This window comes from Nuphar pumila, chromosome 6, assembly GCF_984573655.1.
Source record: "Nuphar pumila chromosome 6, dmNupPumi1.hap1.1, whole genome shotgun sequence".
In the NCBI taxonomy this organism is placed as follows: domain Eukaryota; kingdom Viridiplantae; phylum Streptophyta; class Magnoliopsida; order Nymphaeales; family Nymphaeaceae; genus Nuphar; species Nuphar pumila.
The window spans coordinates 94,494,728-94,517,382 of record NC_143254.1 but is presented as its reverse complement, the minus strand read 5'-3'; the positions used below and the strand labels follow the sequence as shown (position 1 = coordinate 94,517,382).

General features: G+C 41.4%; 1 protein-coding gene across 4 annotated transcripts in view; it reads right to left on the bottom strand.

Moving 5' to 3' along the window:
• LOC149835235 (ethylene-responsive transcription factor ERF003-like) overlaps positions 1 to 22,032 on the bottom strand; it is a 40,580-nt gene extending 18,548 nt beyond the window's left edge. For 2 of the 4 annotated variants that reach the window (XR_016432609.1, XR_016432608.1), the window contains exons 1-3: positions 21,164 to 21,277; positions 20,913 to 21,010; positions 20,024 to 20,222 (exon numbers count right to left, since the gene is read on the bottom strand). Coding sequence is in view for 2 of the 4 variants with exons in the window: in XM_090010458.1 (XP_089866584.1) it covers positions 20,101 to 20,222; positions 20,913 to 21,010; positions 21,164 to 21,267 (324 nt within the window). In the remaining 2 variants the exon portion in view is untranslated. Of the gene's footprint in view, positions 1 to 19,873; positions 20,223 to 20,912; positions 21,011 to 21,163; positions 21,278 to 21,746 lie in introns of those variants that run through there. The other 2 variants (XM_090010458.1, XM_090010457.1) reach the window with 2 other exon arrangements.
• Between the last annotated feature and the right edge of the window lie 623 nt (positions 22,033 to 22,655).

The window sequence follows — 22,655 nt, the reverse complement described above, 5'->3', positions numbered from 1 at the left end:
GAAGTTAAGTGCTCGTCATGCCAAGTGGGTCAGATTCTTGCAAGCGTACACATTCACTATTCGCCATCAATCAGGTACTCTGAACAAGATAGCTGACGCACTTAGTAGGAAGAATAGTCTCCTGATGACTATGTCAGTGTAGGTTATTGGGTTTGAGCAGTGCAAGGAGTTGTACCCGACGGACCCTGATTTTCAGCAAGTCTGGGAAGGGTGTCTCTCCTCTGATAGTACAGCCAACCCACGGTTTAGTATACATAACGGTTACCTTTTTTGAGGTAATAAGTTATGTGTGCTTGCTTTCTCTCTTAGACTTTAGTTGATTTCCGAGTTACATGAAGGAGGACTAGCTAGGCATTTTGGATATGACAAGACGTTCGCTTTGTTAGACGAACGCTACTTTTGACCCAAAATGCGCAAAGATATTGTAAAGTTTATTCAGAGTGGTGTCCAAGGGTCGTCGTCAGAATAGTGGTCTGTATGCTCCGTTACCCATCCCTGAGCGGCCCTGGGAACATGTGTCCATGGATTTTATTATGGGTCTTCCCAAAACCTCGCGTCATTTTGACTCCATCTTAGTTGTGGTTGACTGATTTTCCAAGATGGCTATCTTTGTCCCGTGTAAGCGAACCACTAATGCCTCGTTAGTAGCCTCGTACTACTTCAAGGACGTGGCCCGTTTTCATAGATTGCCTCACACGATCACCTCAGATCGTGACACGCGTTTTATGAGCCATTTTTGGAAATCGTTATGGGCCTTATTGAAAACCAAGCTCAAGTTCAGTAGTACATACCACCCGCAAACCGATGGCCAAATCAAAGTCGTGAACCGCACCCTAGGAAACTTGCTAAGGAGTCTAGTTGGGGAGAATGTCAAAACATGAAACCTAGTCTTGCCGCAGGCCGAGTTCGCCTATAATAGTTCCATCAACCGGTCCACGGGCAAGTCTTCATTTCAAGTGGTTTATGGTCGGTCACCCACCCATGTAGTAGATCTAGCACCTGTGTCCAGTCTCCTAAATCCAGCCTCAGACGTGTTTGATGTCGTTGAATACATGCGTGATATACATAGGCAAGTCCGAGCCAAACTCATTGAGAGTTACGAAACTTACAAAGCTTTCGTAAACCAAGGTCATCGAGATGTCCAGTTTCAAGTTGGTCAGTTAGTTTGGGTTTACTTGCGTCCAGAGCGTTTCCCGGTGGGTACTTATGGTAAATTGAGTCCTAAGAAATATGGCTCATTCAAGGTCCTCCGGCGATTGGGTCTGAATGCCTACCTCCTTGAACTGCCCGAAGATTGGAACATTTCGCCTATCTTCAATGTGTCTGATCTATATGCTTACTGTGGGGACAACAAGTCGTCAGAACCGACTTCTCCCAACCAGGGGAGAATGATGCAGAGCAGGATCGATCCAGATCCATACAGCCTGACCCAGGCAGGGGACTGGACATGTATGATGGGATTGAGGATCAGACCCACGTAGTGGATCCGACCCAGAACATGGTACCAAGACGTAAGGATGGTGTACCCCTGAGTACTTATTCCAAACGAGCACAGGTTCGAGCGTCCCAAGCCCAGCAACAACAAGAAGACATCTCGGGTCCAGGACCGGACCCGAGACCTGAATCCAGCTGACGTCTTTAAAAACCCTATTCTAGGGTTGTGTGGGGCAGAGAATATTTAGATTGCAGCAGCTTTTTTCTTCCTTTCTATTGTATGTTCCTTTTCATTTACATTCATTTTATTGTTCATTTGAAATTTACATGGAAATAAAAATAAGCCTCGTCGATTTCGATGGGCATTCTTTTTACTTTCTGCACATCGCACGACCGTAAGGGTCGTGCCTTCATCAGCCGTCGTCAAAGAACGCGAAAGCCAATCCTCCTCAGTACATCACAGACCCGATACACAGCCTACTTAACCCGACTTTAGGGTTACGCAGAAAGGGGGAAAAGAAATTAATTTTGTTCTAAGTTTTGTTTCTGACGTCAGTATGCTGCCACCTTTATTTTATTGTCTTCACTATTCCCTTGATATTTCCCTTATCAGTTATGTCAATTAGTGCTTAAGCTTCTTGAATAAAGCCAACACCGTGTATTTTACGATATCTTTTGTTAGTCCTTTTTCTGCACATCGCACGACTGTGGAAGTCGTGATTTTCATCTTCAGCACCGAAGTGCCTCGCTAGAATCGATCCTCGTCATATCAACGCGTAAAACTATCTCCTCACTGCATCAAAGTGGTATCAGAGCACAACCCCTCCTCGGTCGACGGTATGGCGCAAGAAGCGAGGGAAGATCCTACGAGCAAGAAGGAGCGTGAGGGATCAGGTACCGTCAACAAAGACCCCATGATGCGAATGATCGATATGATGACGAAGATCCAGGAAAATCTGCTACGCGTAAGCAAGGACGTAGCCGGCATGTCAAAACGTTTGCATGGGATCGAAGAACAGATCGTCGTTCTTATGTCGCCGGTGGAGCCGCGCACGACGTCAATGCAAAAAACGAGAGCGGAAATGGGTGATGGTCTAGCCAGTCACGTAGATGCTATGGTAGCCGAATCAGCCCAGCCGAAGTACCTTCATCCTGACTGCGCCTGTCTTGCAAATGGTACCTCCTCTCAACGTGGACTCGATAGCGGTTGTGAGTCAAGCAGTCGGTGCTTTCCAACCGAGCCATGGCCAAGGGGCCATGGCTGGACCCCCCAACTTCCACTCGGGTGCACTGGCCTGGCCTCGAGCCATGGTAGTAGTGCCGCAGGCTGGACCGGAAGCAGATCAGGTCATGTCGAAAATGAGCATTTTTGTTCATGCGGACATCGTGGCCGTCTGTTTGCATTTTGGATGAATACCACATGGTTTTGTTGACTTTTGAGCTTTTTAAAATGCAAAACGGATGGCCACGATGTCAGCATGAGCAAAAATGCTCATTTTCAGCATGACCTGATCTACTTCCGGCTGGACCTGGCTTGCAGGACCCCAGCGTAATGCTGGGCCCTGTTGCAGGCATGGGATCGTCAGCCCGACCCAGGAAGGACCTCCCCTTCCTTCCTGAACCTGCGCATGGGGGCTCTGTTGCATCCCACCAGCGAGCAGAAGTAGGTGGACCCATGTGGATCGGGCCAAACCCGACAGGGTCGGGACCCGAGGCATTGGTAGTGGGGCCCAGACCAGGGTTTCGGAGACCATCCTTTGGGTCCCAAGGAGCGGGTCCGAGCCTCGAGCCCCATCACCTGACCTACCCAGTTGGGTCTGGTTCGCGGGTTGCCCCAAACCAGATCCAACCAATTAATTTTGAACCCCAATTCAGATCCAGTACCAACCCAAACTTACATCGGACCCGTACGGAGCTCCAGTTTGAATTTGAGCCGGGTCAAAACCAGACCCATCTTGTTATGGATCAAGGATCGAGTTCTAACCAGGCCTTTTCCCACCACAACTCGATCCATGATCCTACCTATCCCATTATGGGTCCGACGAATAGCTTAGGTTTCGACCCAATCCAGATCCAATCGGGTGAGTCATCCCAGTACTACACAAACCAGACCCAATACCCGTACCAAACCCAATATGTTAACCCGTCCCTGATCCAGAACCCTGCCGCATACCTGATAAACTACCTCTACCCTAACCCAACCCTTAACCCAAACCCATATTACCCCATTCCAACCAACCCAGCAGCCCTTCCACCTTTAGTAGGACCTCTTGTTGTACCAGTGCCTCAACGCCGGCTGCAAATGGTTCCCACCTACGGGCGGGCCAGGTCGAGGCAGATTCAGCAGGGACCGGTGCGACCTGAGCACCGACCCCACGTCATTGGAGTTCGTCAGCATCAACCTCCAGGCGAGCAGTACCGTGAAGAAAGTGACGATGCCATGTTGGATGATGACGCTTTCTGGAACGAGTACCCTGCAAGAATGGTGGAGACTCGTCAGCAGAGACTGTCGGAGCACCCCTCTACCTACGGGGTGAAGCTAGACCTTCCGAAGTTCGCTGGACGATTCGACGCAGAGCAGTTCTTCGATTGGGCCTATGCAGTGCAGTTTTTCTTTGACTACCACTCTGTAGTTGAGCACTGTCGTGTCTATCTGGCGTCCACTCGATTGAGGGGCCTAGCACATACATGGTGGGTTGCGCTGCAAAGGTCGAGAGAACAGCAGGGGCAAGTGCGCGTGCAGACATGGAAGGAGATGCAGTCCAAGTTCGTGCCTTCAGACCACACCGAGAGAGCCTACAAGGAGTACCTGAACGCATCAAGGCACCCGTACCGTGGCGGAATACACTACTGAGTTCCATCGTATATCCCTACAAATGCAGATCGAGGAGACCGCCCACCAGCAGGTCACGAGGTATATTTCTAGTTTTCGTCGTGCTATTTCTGATCATTTCAGTTGTGTCACAGTCGAGTCATTGGATCAGGCCAGCAGTTATGCCATGAATATGGAGGAAAAGTTGAAAAGGAGGCAGAAATATAGTCTCCTGGAGTGACCAGTCTAGTCGACCCAAGTCAAGTTTCCCAACTAGGAGAGCGAGCTCCCCTAAGAAGAAAGACTCAAAGCCCACCCCAAGAGTCGACCCTAGCAAGTCGGACCAGTCCGAACCAGCATACCATACCAGATCCAAGGCCAAGCCTATTGAGTCTATCATCCGTTGTTTTAGGTGTCAGGAGTTAGGACACGTAGCGTCCAAGTGCCCCACCGTGAACAAGAACACCCATTTCATCGAGGGTATTGTTGAGTCAGCATCCGATAGTGAGAGTGAGGGTGAGTCGTCAGTTGAGAGAGAGAATGAGAGGGAAGTCTTAGAGTTTGACGATAACGTCAAACATTTGTTGTCTATCTGTCATGTTTTGACCGCATCCCGAGAGTCGGCCCCTGCAAAATGGTTGCGGAACAACATTTTTAGAACCCGGTGCAACTGTGAGGGGGCATGCGTGCGATGTTATCATTGACACTGGGGCTTGTGAAAACATGATTTTCGAGAGTGTCATGTCCACCCTGAATCTGAAAACAAAAAAATTGTCCCAACCATACAAGATGGCGTGGTTCAAAAGAGAGAACGAAGTTCCCATTACCCAACGTTGTCTAGTTTGGTTCTCTATGGGGGAGCATTACCACGATGAGGTGTGGTGTGATGTAGCCCGTATGAGTGCGTGTCATATTCTTTTGGGACGTCCCTGGCAGTTTGACCGCAAGACCATTCACGATGGTCGTAGAAACACATACTCATTTATTTTTAAGGGTCATAAAATAATCCTTCTCCCTATCAAGGCGACCGGTTTTCCCATTGTGGACAAGTCTGAGCGAGTTCTCCGGCTCGCGGGCCTATTATACCGAACTTTCTTGAGCCATTGCAAGGAGGACGGTTATTGTTATGCCCTGGTGGCTAAACCGTCTGAGTACGCCGTTGCCCGTTCCCGCGGACATATGACCTTCCTGATGGTACCTTCGATGAGGGTGGTGCAGCATGCCATTGATTTTGTCTCGGGGTCGAGTCTACCTAACCTCCCCGCGTATCGCATGAATCCATTTGAGCATGCCGAGCTGTTGAGGCGGGTTCAAGAGTTACTGCAAAAGGGTTTTATTTATGAGAGTGTGAGCTCTTGCGTAGTGCCCGGCCTTCTCACTCCTAAGAAAGATGGGTCCATGTGCATGTGTGTCGACAGTAGAGCGATCAATCGCATCACTGTCAAGTATCGTTTCCCCATTCCCCAGTTGGATGACATGTTTGATATGTTGGTTGATGCCTCTATTTTCTCCAAAATCGATTTAAAAAGTGAGTACCACCAAATCCGTATCCGAGAGGGGGATGAGTGGAAAACGGCATTCAAGACACATGATGAATTGTATGAGTAGTTAGTCATGCCATTTGGGTTATCAAATGCCCCGAGTACTTTCATGAACATGAAGACCCAAGTGTTGCATCCTTGTATAGGGAAGTTCGTCGTAGTATATTTTGATGATATTTTGGTCTATAGTTCTTCGTTGTCTGATCATTTGAGTCATTTACGTCAAGTCCTCGAGATTTTAAGGAGAAGTTGTATGTGAATGCCAAGAAGTGAGTTTATGATGTCAAGTGTGGTATTTTTGGGTTTTATTGTGTCGTCTGATGGAGTAAAGGCGGATCCCGCCAAAGTCCGTGCGATTGTAAAATGGCCTACCCCAAGGACTATAGGAGAGATCTATAGTTTCCACGGGCTAGCCACTTTCTACCGTCGTTTCGTGAGGAACTTTAGCACCCTCATGGCCCCTATCAAGGAATGCCTAAAGGGTACTAGTTTCCATTGGACTTCAGCCGTGGGAAAGCCTTCACGTTCATCAAAGAGAAAATGACTAGTGCCCCCATCCTAGCCCTTCTTAATTTTAGTGCAGTCTTTGAGATTGAGTGTGATGCCTCTAAAGTGGGAATTGGTGCCATCTTGAGTCAGAACCGCAGGCCCATCGCATTCTTTAGTGAAAGTTGACTCAATCGACGTGCCAGTACTCTACTTATGACGTCAAGTTCTATGTCGTTGTTCAAGCCCTTCGTTATTGGAAGCATTATCTCATTTATAAGGAGTTTGTCTTGAACACGGATCATGAGGCGTTAAGTATTTAAATAGTCAAAAGAAGTTGAGTGCTAGACATGCCAAGTGGGTGAGTTTCTTGCAAGAGTACACTTTTACAATTCGCCATCAATCAGGTTCTCTGAACAAGGTAGCTGACGCACTTAGCCGGAAGAATAGTCTCTTAATGACTATGTCCGTCCAAGTGATTGGGTTTGAGCAGTGCAAGGAATTGTACCCGACGGACCCTGATTTCCAGCAGGTCTGGGAAGGGTGCATCTCCTCTGCCAGCATGGCAGACCCACGGTTCACTATATATAACGGTTACCTCTTTCGAGGTAATAAGTTATGTGTGCATGCGTTCTCTCTTAGACTACAATTGATTTCTGAATTGCATGAAGGGGGACTAGCTCGGCATTTTGGACATGATAAGATTTTCACACTGTTAGATGAACGATACTTTTGGCCCAAAATGCGCAAAGATGTCAAATTTGTCCAAAGTTGTCGAGTATGTCAAGTATCCAAGGGTCGACGTCAGAATAGTGGTTTGTATACTCCTTTGCCCATCCCTGAGCGGCCTTGGGAACACGTTTTCATGAATTTTATTATGGGTCTTCCCAGAACCTCGCGTCATTTTGATTACATCTTAGTTGTGGCCCGTTTTCATGGATTGCCTCACACGATTACTTCAGATCGTAACACTCGCTTTATGAGTCATTTTTGGAAATCATTATGGGTCTTATTGAAAACCAAGCTCCAGTTCAGCAGTGCATAACACCTTCAGCAGTGCATAACACCCACAGACCGATGGCCAAACCGAAGTCGTGAACCGCACCTTAGGGAACCTACTAAGGAATCTAGTTGGGGAGAATGTCAAAACATGGGACCTAGTCTTGCCGCAAGCCGAGTTCGCCTACAACAGTTCCATCAACCGATCCACAAGCAAGTCTCATTTTCAAGTGGTTTATGGGCGTTCACCAACCCATGTGGTAGATCTAGCACCTGTGTTTAGTCTCCAAAACCCAACCCCAGATGCATTTGATGTCGTTGAATACATGTGTGATATTCACAGACAAGTCCGAGTCAAACTTGTTGAAAGTTACAAAGCTTTCGTAGACCAAGGTCGGTGTGATGTCCAGTTTCAAGTAGGTCAGTTCGTAATGGTCTACCTGCGTCTAGAGTGTTTCCCAGTGGGTACTTATGATAAGTTGAGTCCTAAGAAATATGGCTCTTTCAAGATCCTCTGACGATTGGGTATGAATGCCTACCTCCTTGAACTGCCCTATGATTGGCTCATTTCTCCTATCTTCAATGTGTCTGATCTATATGCTTAGTGTGGCGAGAACAAGTCGTCAGAGCCGACTTTTTCCCAACCAGGGGAAAATGATGCAGAGCAGGCCAGGGTTGAGACTATACAGAGTGAACTGGACATGGCCATGGGACCCGACACCAATGGGATGGACGATCGAACCCAGATGATGGATCTGATCGCGAGTCAGGTACCTCGAAGCAAGGACGTACCCCTGCGCACCTATGCCAGGCGAGCAAAGAGGACAGCGCACGACCACCACTCCAGCCAGGATTGACGGTATCGGGTCCATTCAATACCGGGTTCAGGACCCCCGACCTGATACACAGCCTACTTAACCCGACTTTAGGGTTACGTAAAAAGGGGGAAAAGAAATTAATTTTGTTTTGAGTTTTGTTTCTGACGTCTGTCTATTGCAGCCTTTATTTATTGTCTTCACTATTCTCTTGATATTTCCCTTCTTATCAGTTATGTCAATTAGTGCTTAAGCTTCTTGAATAAAGCCAACACCGTGTATTTTACGGTGTCTTTTGTTAGTCCTTTTCTGCACATCGCACGACTATGGAAGTCATGATTTTTATCTTCGGCACCGAAGTGCCTCACTAGAATCGATCCTTGTCACATCAATGCGTAAAACTATCTCCTCACTACATCACCCTAGGTGCGGTCAATGCACTTAGGGTCATAAATGTCCAAATTTTGGACTTTAAAAAAAAGAGCCTGATGAAATGGGTTGAGAGTAGGATTAGGGCAAAAAAATTTTACCCTCTCCTCCCGACCCCGATGTTGGCGACGACTACGAGCTACCATCGTCCGACGATGCCTCCTCTCCATCTCCAACCCAGGTATCTCTCTCTCTCTCTCTCTCTCTCTCTCTCTCTCTCTCTCTCTAGAAGACTAAAAACCCAACCTTAATCATAACCCAAGACATTGATCCGTTTATAGGTTTAAGAACCATAATCACAAATCTCATTTTCTTGTGATGTTTTCAAAAATCTGTTTTCTTGAATAAATATCAGAAAAGTTATGGTATTTAAAAAAATTGGATTTTCCCAAAAAAGTGAAGGAAATGTTTTGGAGTATATATATATATATATATATATATATGCCCACTTTCTTGTTCTATCCCATCCTGTTCAGCTCGAAATCACAATTTTTTGGTGATTTTTCTCATATTCAACACCATAGATATGATGATATATAGGTTTTGTTTAGTGGGAACCAGCTTTTGGATCACCGGAATCTGACCTGTATACAGGTTTTTCCGGTGATTCAAAATCAATGGCTATAAAAGTATCGATTTTTTTTCTCATAAAAACATATTTTTCATCAAAAAATCATGATCCAAGAGTCGATTCTCACTAAATCGAGCATGCTAAACACATCTAACGGTTCAAATCTATCATAAGATACTTCAAAACTATGGGGAAGAATGGGGCAAAACAAGAAATGCAGCCTAATATGTTCAGTTCTCATATATATATAATTTGTTTTTTGAATTCCTTTAAAACACTTATTTACATGTGTTTAATGTTTAATATATATATATATAATTTTATATATATATACCCTCCTGCACCCCCGCACCCAAGTTTTTTTAAAGTGCCGCATCGCCACACCCGCACCCATGTGACATAGAACCACCTCTAGGTTTAGAGATGGCACATGAAAGAGTTCTTCGTTTGTGAAAAGCCCTTGGATGACCCAAAACAGGCGCCTAATAAGTAGGGAGTTAGTCATATCAAATATGTTCTCAAGACCAACTTTGATAGGACGGATCTTGGTTTTTTACATTACTTTCTTGGTATTGAAGTTGCATATTCATCTCGTGGATATTTTTTGTCGAGGACCAAGTATGTTGTCAAAATAATAGAACGATCTAGGTTTTCTGATGAAAAAAGAGTTGATACTTGAGCGGTCATCAACACTAAGATGAAGGAGAACTTTTGAAGGATCCAACTCCAATATAGACAAATGATTGGAGTCCTATATTGTCTCTCTATTACTCGTCCTGATATTTCTCAAGATATTCATTCTATTAGTAAATTTCAGCATGCCCCTACTACAGCACACACTGAGTGTTGTAATGAGGATTATTAAATATATTAAAAATACTATAAATTATGGTTTATTTCTTTCTTCTTACCTATTAAAAGTTATTGCATATTCTGAGTTTGATTGGAGTGCAAATGTGAATGATAAACGTTCAACCACCGATTTTTGTGTATTTATAGGTGACTAATTCCATGGAGATTCAAGAAACAACATAAGGTGTTTGTTTCTTCCACAGAAGGAGAGTATTGTGTCATGGCAATAACTACTTCGTAATTAGTATGGTTGAGACACTTGTTAGAAGACTTAAGAGTTCACATAGCAGAACTCTCAAGGTTGTGCTGCAACAGTAAGAGTGTGGTATACATAGCGGGCAATCATACATTTCATGAAAGAACCAAACACATTGAAATGGATTCACTATGTTCATAAAAAAAATCTGAAGAAGACCATCATGTTTCCACATGTGCCCTCCAAGTATCAACTGAAAAACTTCTTCACCAAAGTGTTTGTCGCCTAGATTTCATTCTCCCCTCAACAAACTCTCGGTTGATGCATCGTAAGTTTGAGGGGGGTTGTTAAGATATTATATCTATCTAGTATATATGTGTGTGTGAATATATATATTTTTTATATTTTTATTGTCTATATAAACTGAAATACCCATCATGGGTATTTTTGTAATTTTCTATTGTAATAGGGGTCAGCCCACTAGGGGTTGCTTTCTTTTTTTCTGTTTTTTATATTTCTTTTTTGATGTTCTTCTCTCTTATGAGTTGCTATTTTGCTATTGTGTATCTCCCTTATGAGATTGGCCGCTTTGTATTTGTGCTCTCTTGTAGCCCTTAATGGCATTCTCTTGTATTTCTTTTGCTTCGTTACAACCACACACAAAAGAAGAAGGCAACATGATCCATCTTTAACTAAATGCTTCATTTTCCTAAACGATAGAGCCTCTCATATCTCCATGTGTATCAACTCTGAATTTTCCACGTACTGTCCCAAAAAACATGCCTGAAAAAATTAATACAAGCCTTCAATTTTGATGGATCTATAATTTGTATGCACAATACTCAGGCTCATAGCATGTGATATTTTTCTCACTTACACCAGGCGTGAGACATTTTCTAGGAATGTTTGGATGTCAATTTACTTTTGCTCAAAGATGAAATAATAAATACTCGAGTAGATCATAACACCAAAATGTTGTGTGTTCTTCTAAACGTTGAAAAAACAACAATTTTGACAATTTATTCGAAATTAACATGATCATAAAGCTCATGCACATTTTTATAAAGAATTCTCAAAGCATTACGCTTGAAATAAAGAATGCAGTTATTGGTACCCAATAAAAAAATGTTTGTTAGTGGACAAACTTGCACTTGTAATCTTCTGAAGGATAGAAGTTCTACTTGCCCATGTTATTAGATCATGTCTGCCACCGAACAAGCTTTGAACATGTAAAAACTATTAATGAACTTGCATACAAGACGTTGAAAGAAAGTGCAAAAAGAAAAAGATAAAAAGATATTATGCAACTCATTATTGTTTATTAGAGACACCTGCATACTTTCACCGAAAAATCTATCAATTATTGTCCATCATTTTGGTCTATTGTGGGCCTCTTTGCGTACAAATGTTTTGGAAGCCTATGAAGCAATGAAGCATATTGCAAACTTGGTGTTATGAGAACTTGATTTGTTTTTGCAACAATTTAATAAGCATATTAGAGATTACAATCTTCCATGAATAAAATCAAACTGACTAGTCCCATCAATATATAAAATTCTTTAATTAATGAATCGTTATAAAAAACTATATATGATAAAGATCTTAATTTACTTTTATAACTTGAATAAAAAGTCAAAGTTTGCATTCGATTTTAGGAAAAACTAACAAAAGCCAAAGCACATGTTACTTTGTTAATGGTCGGATGGTTCTGGAAAACTTTTTTTATCAAGCATTACTTGTCGTACTTCTATCATTGCAGCTACTATCTTACCAAGTGGAAGAACAATAAATTCAACATTAAAAATACCAAGATAAACAAATGTGTCATCAATATGTAATATTACAAATCAAAGTTCAATGAATAAATTGGTAAAAGCAACAACTCTTTTTTACATAAAATGAAACAACGATGACAAGTAAATTTTCCATTGATGCTTTAGATACAGCATTTCAAGACATGATGGGTAACAAGAATCTTTTTGGTGGCTGTGAAAAAGAATCAAGTGGGGAGACCTTTTAAAAAACAACACACAAGAGAATTAGAAACATCAAAACATGAAGGTATTCTAAGTCAACCAACTGCTCTCTTTTCCTATTTTAGTTTCCTTCTTGACAAGGAGATAATTTACCAATTGTTTCACCCAAGAAGAAACTCATGGATTTGGGAAACTTCAGGCCCGGCTCAAGGTTAGCTCAAATTGAAACAGCAAAAGACCGGTTAGGCATGGGAAAGCTCCAGGTTTAAGGCAGACCAAACCTGACTCTTATCAAGCTCAAGGCTATGCTCAACTATTCATAGGCTTGGACCAAGATTTTGGTCATACTTAATTCCTTCCACAACTTTACTAACAGGTGGTACTATTTAATAGGTTGAATGCAAAGTTGAAAATAGGTAAACCTATTGCTTTTAATAAGTGAGAAAGATAAATGGGTCTGATTGGGTCCAATTTCAAAGCTACATATGATTCAAAAATATCCAAATTCCATTAAAAAATAAGGCATTGTAGTTGTTCCGGACTGCCATGTTTTCACCCGTGACAGTAGTAATAAATCTGCTGAAAAAAGGTAAAACATTATTTTTCAAGTGAAAGATAAATGGATTAAGTTAGACCCACTTTTGACCGAGAATTTGATCATATGTGATCTCCTTATTTCGACCCAAATATGAATAGTTTAGTTAAAATAGATCTGATATATTTTCTCTGGAATGGGTCAGATGCGTATACATTATTCTGATCCAATAATATGGGTCAGATCTAAAAGAACCCAGGTCGAAACTCCACTAGTTTGCATCCTCCAGAGGGAGGGTTGGGCTTCCCTTGTTTTATTTTAGGCAATAAAGCAATTAAATTCTTTGCTTTCATTAAGGAATGTGATTCTTGTGAATTAAGGGGAATGTGCTCCAAATTCATAGATATGAAGGCTCTGTTTGGGAGATGGTAACTGCAAGGATTTGAGGGAAATGAGTTGAATGAAATGTTAAAATATATGTAATTCATATATGTATATATATATTTATATATATATATGTAATACCCTATAGGGGTATTTTTGTCATTTCACAAGTACCCGATAGGGGTACTTGTTTTTCTTATTTTATTTTTCTCTTTATTTTTTGTAAAATCTATTTTTTGTTTTTTGTTTTTTTGCTCACACAAAAGGGGCCCCACCATGTAGTCGATGGGGCCCCTAACGGTCACATTTGTGACCGTTGGGGGTTCCCAACGACTACATGGGGAGCCCCCTAGGTGGCTCTCCTTTTAAGGCCTCTTGGCCCTCTCCCTCTCCTCCTCTTGTGTATAAATAGGGGTGAACCCCTCTTGTATTCCTCACTCTTGAGAGCTCTCTCTCTTTCAATAAGAGGCATTTATATTTTTATGTTGTGTTGTCTCTTGTGGGTTTGGGTATTAGCCCTTCTTTGTTTGTTCATTAGTAGATGTTGTAAGTGCTTAGTGCACTCTTTGCTTTTCCGCATATTTGATTACATGGTATCAGAGCCTTGTGTATGCTCTTCTTCTTAATATAGCTAGTGGTGTAGCTATATTTGTTTTTGTTTCTCTCTCCTTGGTATCCTCTTGTGAGTGGTTATTATGGAAGGAGAACAAAAGATTGATCTCTCCTTCAAGCTCAATGGCTCCAACTACATGATGTGGGCCGCCGCCATGGAAAACAACCTCAAAGGAAAAAAGCTTTGGAGATACGTTATGGGAACCATTCCGAAACCACAACTCCAACTAACTAAGATGGAAGGCGATCAAGAAAAAGCTCTTGAAGGAGATGCCCGCATGAAGGCCATTAAAGATCACCAATCTAAAATAGAAGATTGGGAAAGTAAGCATGCCAAGATTCTTGCTTGGTTCATGAACAATGTGGAGCTCAAGATTTGCGCCAACATTGCCAAATTTCGGATGGCAAATGAAGCATGGTTCTTCATGAAAGGTATGTTTACACAAAAAGACCTTACTCGTCAATTCTTTCTTCAAGAAAAAATCCGGACTATCAAGCAAGGAGAAATGAGTGTTAGGGACTACTTTAGCACTCTTGGCCCTCTATGGGATGAGCTATCCTTACTAGAACCAAAATGGGTCTCTAGTATAGATGTGGAATTAAGGAGAGAACAAATGGAAAAAGAACACTTTTTCCAATTTTTACATGGGCTTAGGCCCGAATATGAACAAGTTAGATCCTCCCTCCTACATAGATCAAAGCCTCTTCCCTTGGAAGATGCCACAGCCGAAATATGCCAAGAAGAAACCCGTCTTGGCATGATTAAAGGAGGAAATGATGTCTTGGCCGTATCAAAACCTGGCAACCATATGAAAACCTACAAACCTCCACATTTTGGAAGGCAAAATAACTATAATGGCAACTATAGAAAAGCCATTTGCCATCATTGTCAAGAACCGGGTCATATAAGACCTAATTGCCCTAAGTTGAATGAAGCACCAAAAAATAAAGTTGCTTCCGTTGAAGAAGCTACTCAAAAGAAAGAGGAAGCAATCAAAGGAACGGACTATTTTTCTCTTGCTCAACTATCGGAGGCACTACAAACTCTACTCAAGATTCCATCAACTTCGGGTGTCGCCGTAACTTCCTCCTCTCCTCCAGGTATGTCGTCTTGGATCCTTGACTCTGGAGCTTCCTTTCATATGACCCCCTTGAAAATGAGCTTTCTGATTTATGTAATAATTATAAAAACTCCGATGTTTCAACTGCCGATGGTACATCTTTACAAGTAAAAAGTTTTGGAACCTTAAACTTTTCAAAAGACTTCTTTGTGCCAAACGTGAGAGTTGTACCTCAACTTAATTTAAATCTCCTCTCTGTTGCTCAAATATGCGATCATGGATGTAAAATCTCCTTCTCAACTAAGGATTGCTCTATACAGAATCTCCGGTCCGGGAAGCTGATTGGGCAAGGCCATAGAAGGGGAGATCTCTATTACATGAGCAACTTGAAACTCCCCATTAACTTTTTTTGTAACCATGTCCAAGATAAAAATATTGATATTTGGCATCAAAGACTTGGACATCCAAGTTTCTCAAAAATGTACTCATTTCCATTTGGAAAGAAATTTTGTAATGAGAAACATTTTGTTTGCAAGAATTGTATTTTTGGCAAAATGAAATCTACTCCTTTTCCAAACCGAACTTTTGTGTCCAAAAGACCTTTTGAGTTAGTCCATTCGGATGTTTGGGGTCCTTCCCCCGTCATGTCTAAAGGAGGGTACTCCTATTATGTCACGTTCATCGATGACTACACTAGGTATGTATGGATCTACTTTCTCAATTTAAAATCCGAAGTCTTTGATTTTTTCAAAAAATTTCATATGATAGTTAAAAATCAATTTTCAAGTAATATCTCTACTTTTAGATCCGATTCGGGTGGAGAATATTTATCAAATGAATTTCAAAACTATTTAGAAGTAAATGGAATTTGTCATCAAAGATCGTGTCCTAGGACTCCCCAACAAAACGGCTTGGCCGAAAGAAAGCATAGACATATCATGGAAACCACTAGGACACTCCTTATTTCCAAAGAAATTCCAAAGAATTTTTGGGCCGAAGCGGCCTTAACCTCAACTTATTTAATAAATAGAATGATATCTTCATCCTTACAAAATACATCTCCATACGAAAAACTATTTGAAAGAACACCAGACTTCAATAGATTAAGAGTTTTTGGATGTAAATGTTTTGTCCTTACTCATAAACGGGACAAATTATCTCCTAAAGCTATTGAATGCGTTTTCTTGGGTTATGGAGAAAATCAAAAGGGTTTTAGATGTTTTGACTTGAAAAATAACAAGCTCTATGTATCCAAAGATGTAACATTTTTGGAAAATGAAAATGGTTTTGTGAAAACTAAAGATATTGACGAAAGTGAATATACTTTTTTATTTGATCTTCTATCTCAAGAAGATGAGACTCCTCAAGAAGAGGAAATCTCTAATAAGTCTTTGAATGACCTAGAGGAAATTCCTCTTGATAATGCTATAGATGAGAATAATAGACCAATCCAAACATATGTTAGGCGTGGTCAACAAACTCAGATAAGTGCCTTAGAAAAATACTCTCAAGGATCCGACATTGAAGAAACATCTTTAAGGAGATCCAGTCGGATCTCCAATCCTCCAAATAGGTTTGTTTTCTATGAGTCCCTAACTCCTAGATATAGAGCATGTCTAATTGCGTTGCATTCATTTCATGAACCTTCACACTATAATGAGGCCAAAAATATTCCCCAATGGGTTGAAGCCATGAACTTATAGCTTAGTGCCCTTGAAAAAGCAAAAACTTGGGAAATAACGTCGTTACCCACTGGAAAGAAATCAATAGGATGTAGATGGGTCTTCAAAATTAAAACCAAGAGTGATGGTTCATTAGAACGTTATAAAGCACGGTTAGTAGCTAAAGGATATGCTCAGGAATATGGTATAGATTATGAAGAAACCTTCGCACCTGTTGCTAGAATGACTAGTGTTAGGACTCTTATTGCTATTGCGTCTGTGAAAAAATGGCCTATTTATCAACTCGATGTTAAGAATGCATTTCTAAATGGCGAATTAAATGAAGAAGTTTACATGGATCCCCCACCAGGAGTATGTATTGGTAAAAATAAAATTCTTAAACTTAAAAAGGCATTATATGGTTTAAAACAAGCTCCAAAGGCTTGGCATGATAGATTTAGTAATGTAATGACAAGTTTAAATTTTCGTTCATGTTATACTGACACTGATTTGTTTGTGAAAAGTGCAGGGTCTTCAGTAGTTATTTTACTACTTTATGTTGATGATATGATCATCACAAGAAGTGATGAGCAAGGCATTAATGATATTAAAAAGGTTTTGAAAGAAAATTTTGATATGTCTGACCTTGGTTTCTTAAGATATTTTTTAGGAATTGAAGTGGCGTACTCTCCTCGAGGGTACATTCTCTCTCAGATGAAACTTGTTGCTGACATCTGTTCCAAATCGGGTATCTCCGATGATAAGAAGACAGAAACCCCAGAAGTCATCAATGCAAAATTAAGGTTGGAAGATGGAACACCTCTCGAGGATCCTACTCCCTACCGGCAACTTGTTGGGTCTCTAACCTACCTATCCATCACATGGCCAGACATTGCTCATGCCGTCCACTCTGTCAGTCAGTTTCAACATGCACCTACAACCGTGCACATGAGTGCAGTCTTAAGGATTGTCAGATATATCAAAAATACCATAACTAAGGGAGTTTTTCTTTCTTCTGCCTCGTCACTTGATTTAATTGCTTATACTGATGCAGATTTGGGAGGAAATCCCAATGACCGAGTCTCAACTACCGGTTTTTGTGTTTTCTTAGGTGACTATGATTTCGTGGAGATGCAAGAAGCAACACAAAGTATCATTGTCCTCGACGGAAGCAGAATATCGTGCTATGGCCACTACAACCATGGAACTTGTGTGGCTAAGAAGCCTCCTCAGTGATATGGGCATTGTCATCTCTACTCCTTTGAAGATGTGTTGTGACAACAAAAGCGCAATTTATATTGCAAGCAATCACACCTTCCATGAGCGTACTAAACATATTGAGATGGACTGCCATTACGTTCGGGATGAATACCTAAGAGGAACTATAGCACTACCTTACGTCACATCAGAGTACCAGTTGGCGGACTTTTTCACTACGGCTCTTGCGGCTCCTCGGTTTTTGTTTCTCCTTAACAAGCTTTCGGTTATATCCCCGTAAAGCTTGAGGGAGGGTGTTAAAATATATGTAATTCATATATATATATATATATATTTATTTATATATATATATATGTAATACCCGATAGGGGTATTTTTGTCATTTCACAAGTACCCGATAGGGGTACTTGTTTTTCTTATTTTATTTTTCTCTTTATTTTTTGTAAAATCTATTTTTTGTTTTTTGTTTTTTTCTCACACAAAAGGGGCCCCACCATGTAGTCGATGGGGCCCCCAACTGTCACATTTGTGACCGTTGGGGGCTCCCAACGACTACATGGGGAGCCCCCTAGGTGGCTCTCCTTTTAAGGCCTCTTGGCCCTCTCCCTCTCCTCCTCTTGTGTATAAATAGGGGTGAACCCCTCTTGTATTCCTCACTCTTGAGAGCTCTCTCTCTTTCAATAAGAGGCATTTATATTTTTATGTTGTGTTGTCTCTTGTGGGTTTGGGTATTAGCCCTTCTTTGTTTGTTCATTAGTAGATGTTGTAAGTGCTTAGTGCACTCTTTGCTTTTCCGCATATTTGATTACATGAAAATGGTGAGAGAAGGATTTGGAAAGAATTGGCAGAATTTATCTTTTTTGGCAGCAATTTGAATTCTTTTAAGAATTCAGGCTATTCAATTCTCTTTGATTCCATACCTTGTTTGCAGACAACTCTTTATTTATATAGAATGAGAGGAAGAACAGAGAAATTATGTCACATAGGTGCGGGTGCGAGTATGGGTGCGGGTGCGAGTATGGGTGCAGCGATGCGGCACTTTAAAAAAAAAACTTGTGTGTGTGTGTGTGATCTCGAACAGACCTGGCTCTGTATAGCCAGACTGATTCAAACCTGGGTTTACTTTGACCCAGGTCTGAATCCGACTGAGTCAAAGCAAACCCAATAAACCCAGGTCCAATTCAGACCTAGGTCTGCTTTGACGCAAGACTGAGACTGACTTGGGTCAGAATAGGTCCAGGTCCAATTCCGATCTAGGTTGCTTTGACCCAAGTCTGAATCAGACTTGGGTTTAAACAGATCCAGGTCCAGACCTGAGTCTGACCCAGTTAACACCTGGCTGCTTGCAAAAAAGAAAGAAACAGAGTTCATTAAATCTGAAACAGAAAAGGCCATAGCAGCAAAGAAAACAATAACTGCACCATGCAGTGTAAAAAACGTGTAGCATGACTTCAAAACTAGAGATAACATATAAAACCTTGCATCCGCATATGGTAAGCATCATATTTTGAATCAGAATGTAACGTAGCTTATTTTATCATCAGATTCAGACTAAATGCTGGAGAATACACATACACAGACAACTAAGAAAAAGAACTTCAGGCAAGGATAATGGAATAATGACTAACAAATGTTGAGACTGACATAACAGAAATGGCTAATAGTAGACAATATATGCATACTATCTTAACAGAACTTACTTGTGAAGCTAAAATCACCATCATTTGCTCATTTACAAAATAAGACAGACAAAGAACATTCTCCATGTTTCCTAAATAAGCTGTGCCAAAAAGCTTTCAGGTTTGGTAGGACAGGTTAACCATTTAAATTGGTCTTGATGACAAACTTTTTTATAAGATTCAAAACAGTGTTGGTCACAAACTTGAATATCCAAAGAACAGCATTACTATGTGCACATGACAAGTACTATGACTTTGAAACAAAAAAACACTTTCGAAAAGAAAAAGGCACACCAAGCTAATATTAAAGGAATATTTTTCATATACAGTAACAATTTTCTAAACCTTCAAAAAAATCCTCAAAAAATGAACTTACAATTAGTGTCTAATCATCTAAATAAAAATAACATCCTATGTAGCTTGTGTGTGAAAATCCAATGTACTCATTGTTTGTCTCCAGTAAAGGATAATGAAAAACATACACTCTTTTGGGTCCAGATGCAATTCGTGAAGATGAAAATGCCCTCAACACCTCTTACAGCAGCAGATTTTTTAACCTCATCTATCTCATGTTGAAAATAACAGTTTTTGGATAAGCTTGTATCTTCAGAAAACTTTTAGGTGCCGGAAATGAAGAAAACCATGTTTTCAGGACATGAAAATTGAAAACATGAAAGAACTGACAAGCTCATACAACAGGAAGAATTTTTTTTCTTTTGCCTATTGGGCATGATAATAACAACCACAGTTAGATGCACAGACCTCAGTAACCCATTTGAGATCGACCTCATTGGACCTGCTGCAGATGACAGCACAAAAACAGCATATTCACCTCCCTCTTACCGACATGCCTCAATCAAATGTGCCAGCATTTCCTTTGGAGCATTCAGATATGCCAAGACAGATGATGTCAAGAAATCGCCAACCACAGATGATGCTGGCCTGGTGCAGAATGGAAAGGCTGCAAGCCAGATAGTGAGATCATTGTAAATGGCAAGGTAATCACATATAAAGTATCAGACGAATCAAAAAAAGGGAAAAATCCCTAGACACAACTCACAAAGCAATTCAAGTCAAAACATGCTTTCTGATCCATGCCAATCAAGCTGGAAAAACAAGAAAATACAATTCATCGAATCATGTTCAGATGCCATATCCTCAACTAATAGAGAATAGGTCCACACAACCCACTGATGCCTATGGCTGTGTCAATAGATGAGAACGGAAGGCCACGTGCAATCCAGATAATTTTGGCTACAATTCTATCATGATCACAATAGAGACAATGGGAACTGGAGTTTCATCGAGATTGGCTGTAGAATTTCAACATCCCCGGTTATGAGAATCAACAGAAAAAGGTCGCTGAAAGGAAATACATCATAGATTTGTATAATAGAGAAAGTTACAAGGAAGTTGCTGAAGCATGTCCTCAATAGAAGATATTAAAAAGAAAAAGACAAAAGAAAAAGTTTTCAGCACTCATGATGAATTATAAATATCATTCTAGCTCTGAAAATTGCCATCAACCTTCAACACCTAAAAGATCTTTCAGATATACGTCGGTGTTCCCAAGATTATTAAGCTAATCATAATACAAAAAAAAACGCTTACATAATCACAAAGCAATAACAATAAGATGACATCTACATACAAGAAAAAACATCTTCATCTTCAACGCCTCTGACAGCAGATGTTAGAGCAATGCCATCAAGTTGCCTATCCTCTTCTGCAGCAAGGGATGCTGCCAGACTAACATTAACCCAATAAGTTAACTGTAAACACTTTAGCAGCAGAATCACAAGGAAGAAAATGACACAATATTTAACAAAAAAAGAAAAAAGCGAAACACACGCACGCACGCACAATTAGCAAAGAAGAGAAGCCGAAAACTGGTAAACATACAGCAACTGACTGCAGAAATGCCGCAGGAGATCAGAAAAGCACCCCATTGCCAGATCACAAAGATGACCCAAAATCAAGAAATCATAACCATGATAATAAACCATGTGCTTGACGCTCAATGGAATGGATAATTCCTCTCAGCACATCATCAAAGATCAAGCAGGAACACACACGATCCAGTGTCCACCTTATACACACACATGTTGGTTAAGAAAAAACGACGATATCACCATGGCCACAACCAATCTAAATATCAAAAAACTAATCGCATAGTGTAAATTTTGCCCGCATTGCATCTAGGGTTTCTTGATCCCGACCAGCGTGACTCTCTCCCTGACCTCCCCACACCTTTTTCTCTTATGATCGTTATCAATGTTATTCTTACTCTCAATTTCTTCCTCCAATTCTTCCAACTCACACGCCTAAGCTATAATCAGACTCAAGCTTCCGACCAGATAATGAACAAGGAAAGGAACAAAAAATAATAACTTCTCGTGATAACACCAACGCATCGGGAAGGAAATGAAATTTACAAGGGCCAATAAGGGAAAGAAGGAGAATGGGAGGAGGAATTTGAGCATACGCGATTGAGCAGAAGCTTCTCGGCAGTCATGTGGACCTCGGCGTGGGGCCTTCTCGCGCAGGCGCTTGCGGAGGGTGATGATCTTCCGGCGCTCGACGGCGTCCGTGCCAACATCAAAAGCAGTTCGCCGGAAGAGGCGCTTGCAGACCCGGCGGAAAAAAGAAACCCTAGAATGTGAGCGTTCTTCGCCAACTCTCCGCGATCGTCGCTCATCGCCTTCATGAACGCACCATCCGGATGCTTGCGTCCGAGAAGATCGAAAAGCAATCAATTCCGTTAGGAAGTCAGTCAACGACTCGCCGGAGAATAGGAAGAAGAAGGAGAGAGAGAGAGAGACTTTTTCCGGCGAGGTTTCGACGGAAATGCGGCGACTCGCAGGAGCGAGGATCTCCCAGAAGCCTTAGACTCCTGAGAGAGAGAGAGAGAGAGAGAGAGTTTTTCAAGGCGCCAAAATAGTGAGAGATGAACGCGACTTCCTTTGGGGGCAGTTTCGTCCTTATAGATGCTGGTGACCGCACCGACATACTGCTAAACAGGCCGGGTATGGTTTCGGTTTTCGATCCTCGATGAGCGACTGGATATGGATACGATTGACGTAAGTACTAGACAACACGGGCTTGGATCTGATCCAATCGTATCCAGTTCCGTTCAGAGAGCACGCACGACCTCCTCAGTGCACCCCTCCTCTCTCCTTTCCACCATCCAAATGGGCTGGATCGGTAGAATCCTAACGGACCAGATTCAATCGATACTTACTAGGATATCATCTTCTAGGCACTGAAGAGATTGACTATCAAAACAAGAAAGCAAGGTGTCCACCAAACCAATAATAGGCACATAGTTTTAGAATAAAAAAGCACATTCAAATTGTAACAAGGTTCAAGCATGTCATGTACACTTTTAAACCAA